Source organism: Plasmodium cynomolgi, assembly GCF_000321355.1.
Source record: "Plasmodium cynomolgi strain B DNA, scaffold: 0825, whole genome shotgun sequence".
NCBI lineage: Eukaryota > Apicomplexa > Aconoidasida > Haemosporida > Plasmodiidae > Plasmodium > Plasmodium cynomolgi.
The window spans coordinates 1-1586 of record NW_004193072.1 but is presented as its reverse complement, the minus strand read 5'-3'; the positions used below and the strand labels follow the sequence as shown (position 1 = coordinate 1586).

Below are 1586 nucleotides of genomic sequence, written 5' to 3'. Positions count from 1 at the left end.
TTTATTAATGCTTATAGTCTAATAATATTTTATATTATATTAAATTCAAATAATGTCCAAAAAAAATGACGACCTCACCTGGGAATACATTGGTATATATGAATATATGTCACTTTTATACATTACTAATTACATAAGAGCTTTAACTTGAAACAAAAGAAAAATTTTATTATGAGAACCATACCTTCGGTACTAATCTGTTAACTTTTTCATGATTATTATAAGGAGGAAGCTGCAAAAGCTGTACAATTGCATAAAATTCATAAAGAAGGTTTCTTTTCAGATCTTGGTAAACCTCCTAGTTTTGAAGGAATGCTTTGTTCTGGAATCCATTATAAAGGAGGTTTCGAATATAATCAAGTCAAAGAACTTTGCCGTAAACTAGTACATCATTTAGAAAAATTAAGTAAATCGGATGCTTCCCAACGTACTAATTATTGCAGTTACATACGTTATTGGTTATTTGAGAAAATAGGTGAAATTTATACTAGGGAAACTGCAAGGATTGCTGATGTCCTTTTTTTTAACGAACTTATTGATGCATGGACATTCATTAATGCGGGAATATTAAAAAAAACTTGTAATCCGGATAGAATAAAAGATGTTAAATTAAATGAATTAAAAAATAGGATATTTTCGTATATTTATTTTAAAAATATTGTAAATATTAAAAATGTTATTGCTTCTGGAAAAAAAGCAGACTGTGATAAGTATTTAACATATCTTAATAGTTTTAAGGAAGTACACGACGGATATAAGAATGAGCATTGTGAGAAGTCAGGTGTTCCATCACTGAATGGTACTGATTATTTTTCTTGTAATGATAAGGGTGAGCTTGCGTCTCTCATAAATAAATTAGAAGAATGCAAAAGTGCAGAGAAACCAAATCCTGAAACAGTACCTGCTATCACAGCAAGTGATAAAGGTGATTTTGGTCAAACACCTCCAGGAGGTCAAAAAGTTTCAGATGGTGCAACAAGACCAACAGATTCAGCAGTCGTAGCAAGTTCATCGAGTTCATCAGATACAGAAACAACAACAACTACAACAACAGTAATTTCAACACAACCAGCAACAACTACAACTACATCAGCTACACCAAGTAAATTAATAACAAGTGCACCATCTATAACCACTACAGCAGAAACAGTAGCTACAACAAATACAGGAACTACGAAAAGTACAAGAAGTTCAGGAGGTCAAGGAGAACCATCAATTTTGTCACGTATGTGGGGTTTTTTAGTTCAGGTAGACCACAAACTTCGTCAAGTTCATCAAGAACATCGGGTAGCAGAGCTCCAGCAAGTTCAATGACTACAACAAGTGCATCAAGTGTAAGAGGTTCGCCGGTTACAGTAACCACAAATACATCAAGTTCATTAGGTTCAATAAGTTCAACAGGTCAAGTGAGTCAAGGAAAATTAACACGTCCAGTGATTGAAGGAGTCAAATATGAAAATTCTTTGAGTCCCCGGTCGCAAGGAAACTCTGGGTACGCTCTTCACACAGTATCATCATATAATTCAAACAGTGGGGGAGATACAAACCCCGCGACCATTGCGGATGTTCCTGGTACTTCAGAAAAA

The 1586-nt window shown here is 34.1% G+C and overlaps 1 protein-coding gene across 1 annotated transcript; it reads left to right on the top strand.

The window, feature by feature from the left end:
- Positions 1–211: 211 nt before the first annotated feature.
- On the top strand, positions 212–1441 carry PCYB_005870 (CYIR protein; the record flags this gene model as incomplete). The annotated part of the gene is made up of 3 exons (XM_004228008.1): positions 212–360; positions 444–897; positions 1292–1441. 3 exons carry the CDS (start codon positions 212–214, stop codon positions 1439–1441), a joined length of 753 nt encoding a protein of 250 aa, XP_004228056.1.
- Between the last annotated feature and the right edge of the window lie 145 nt (positions 1442–1586).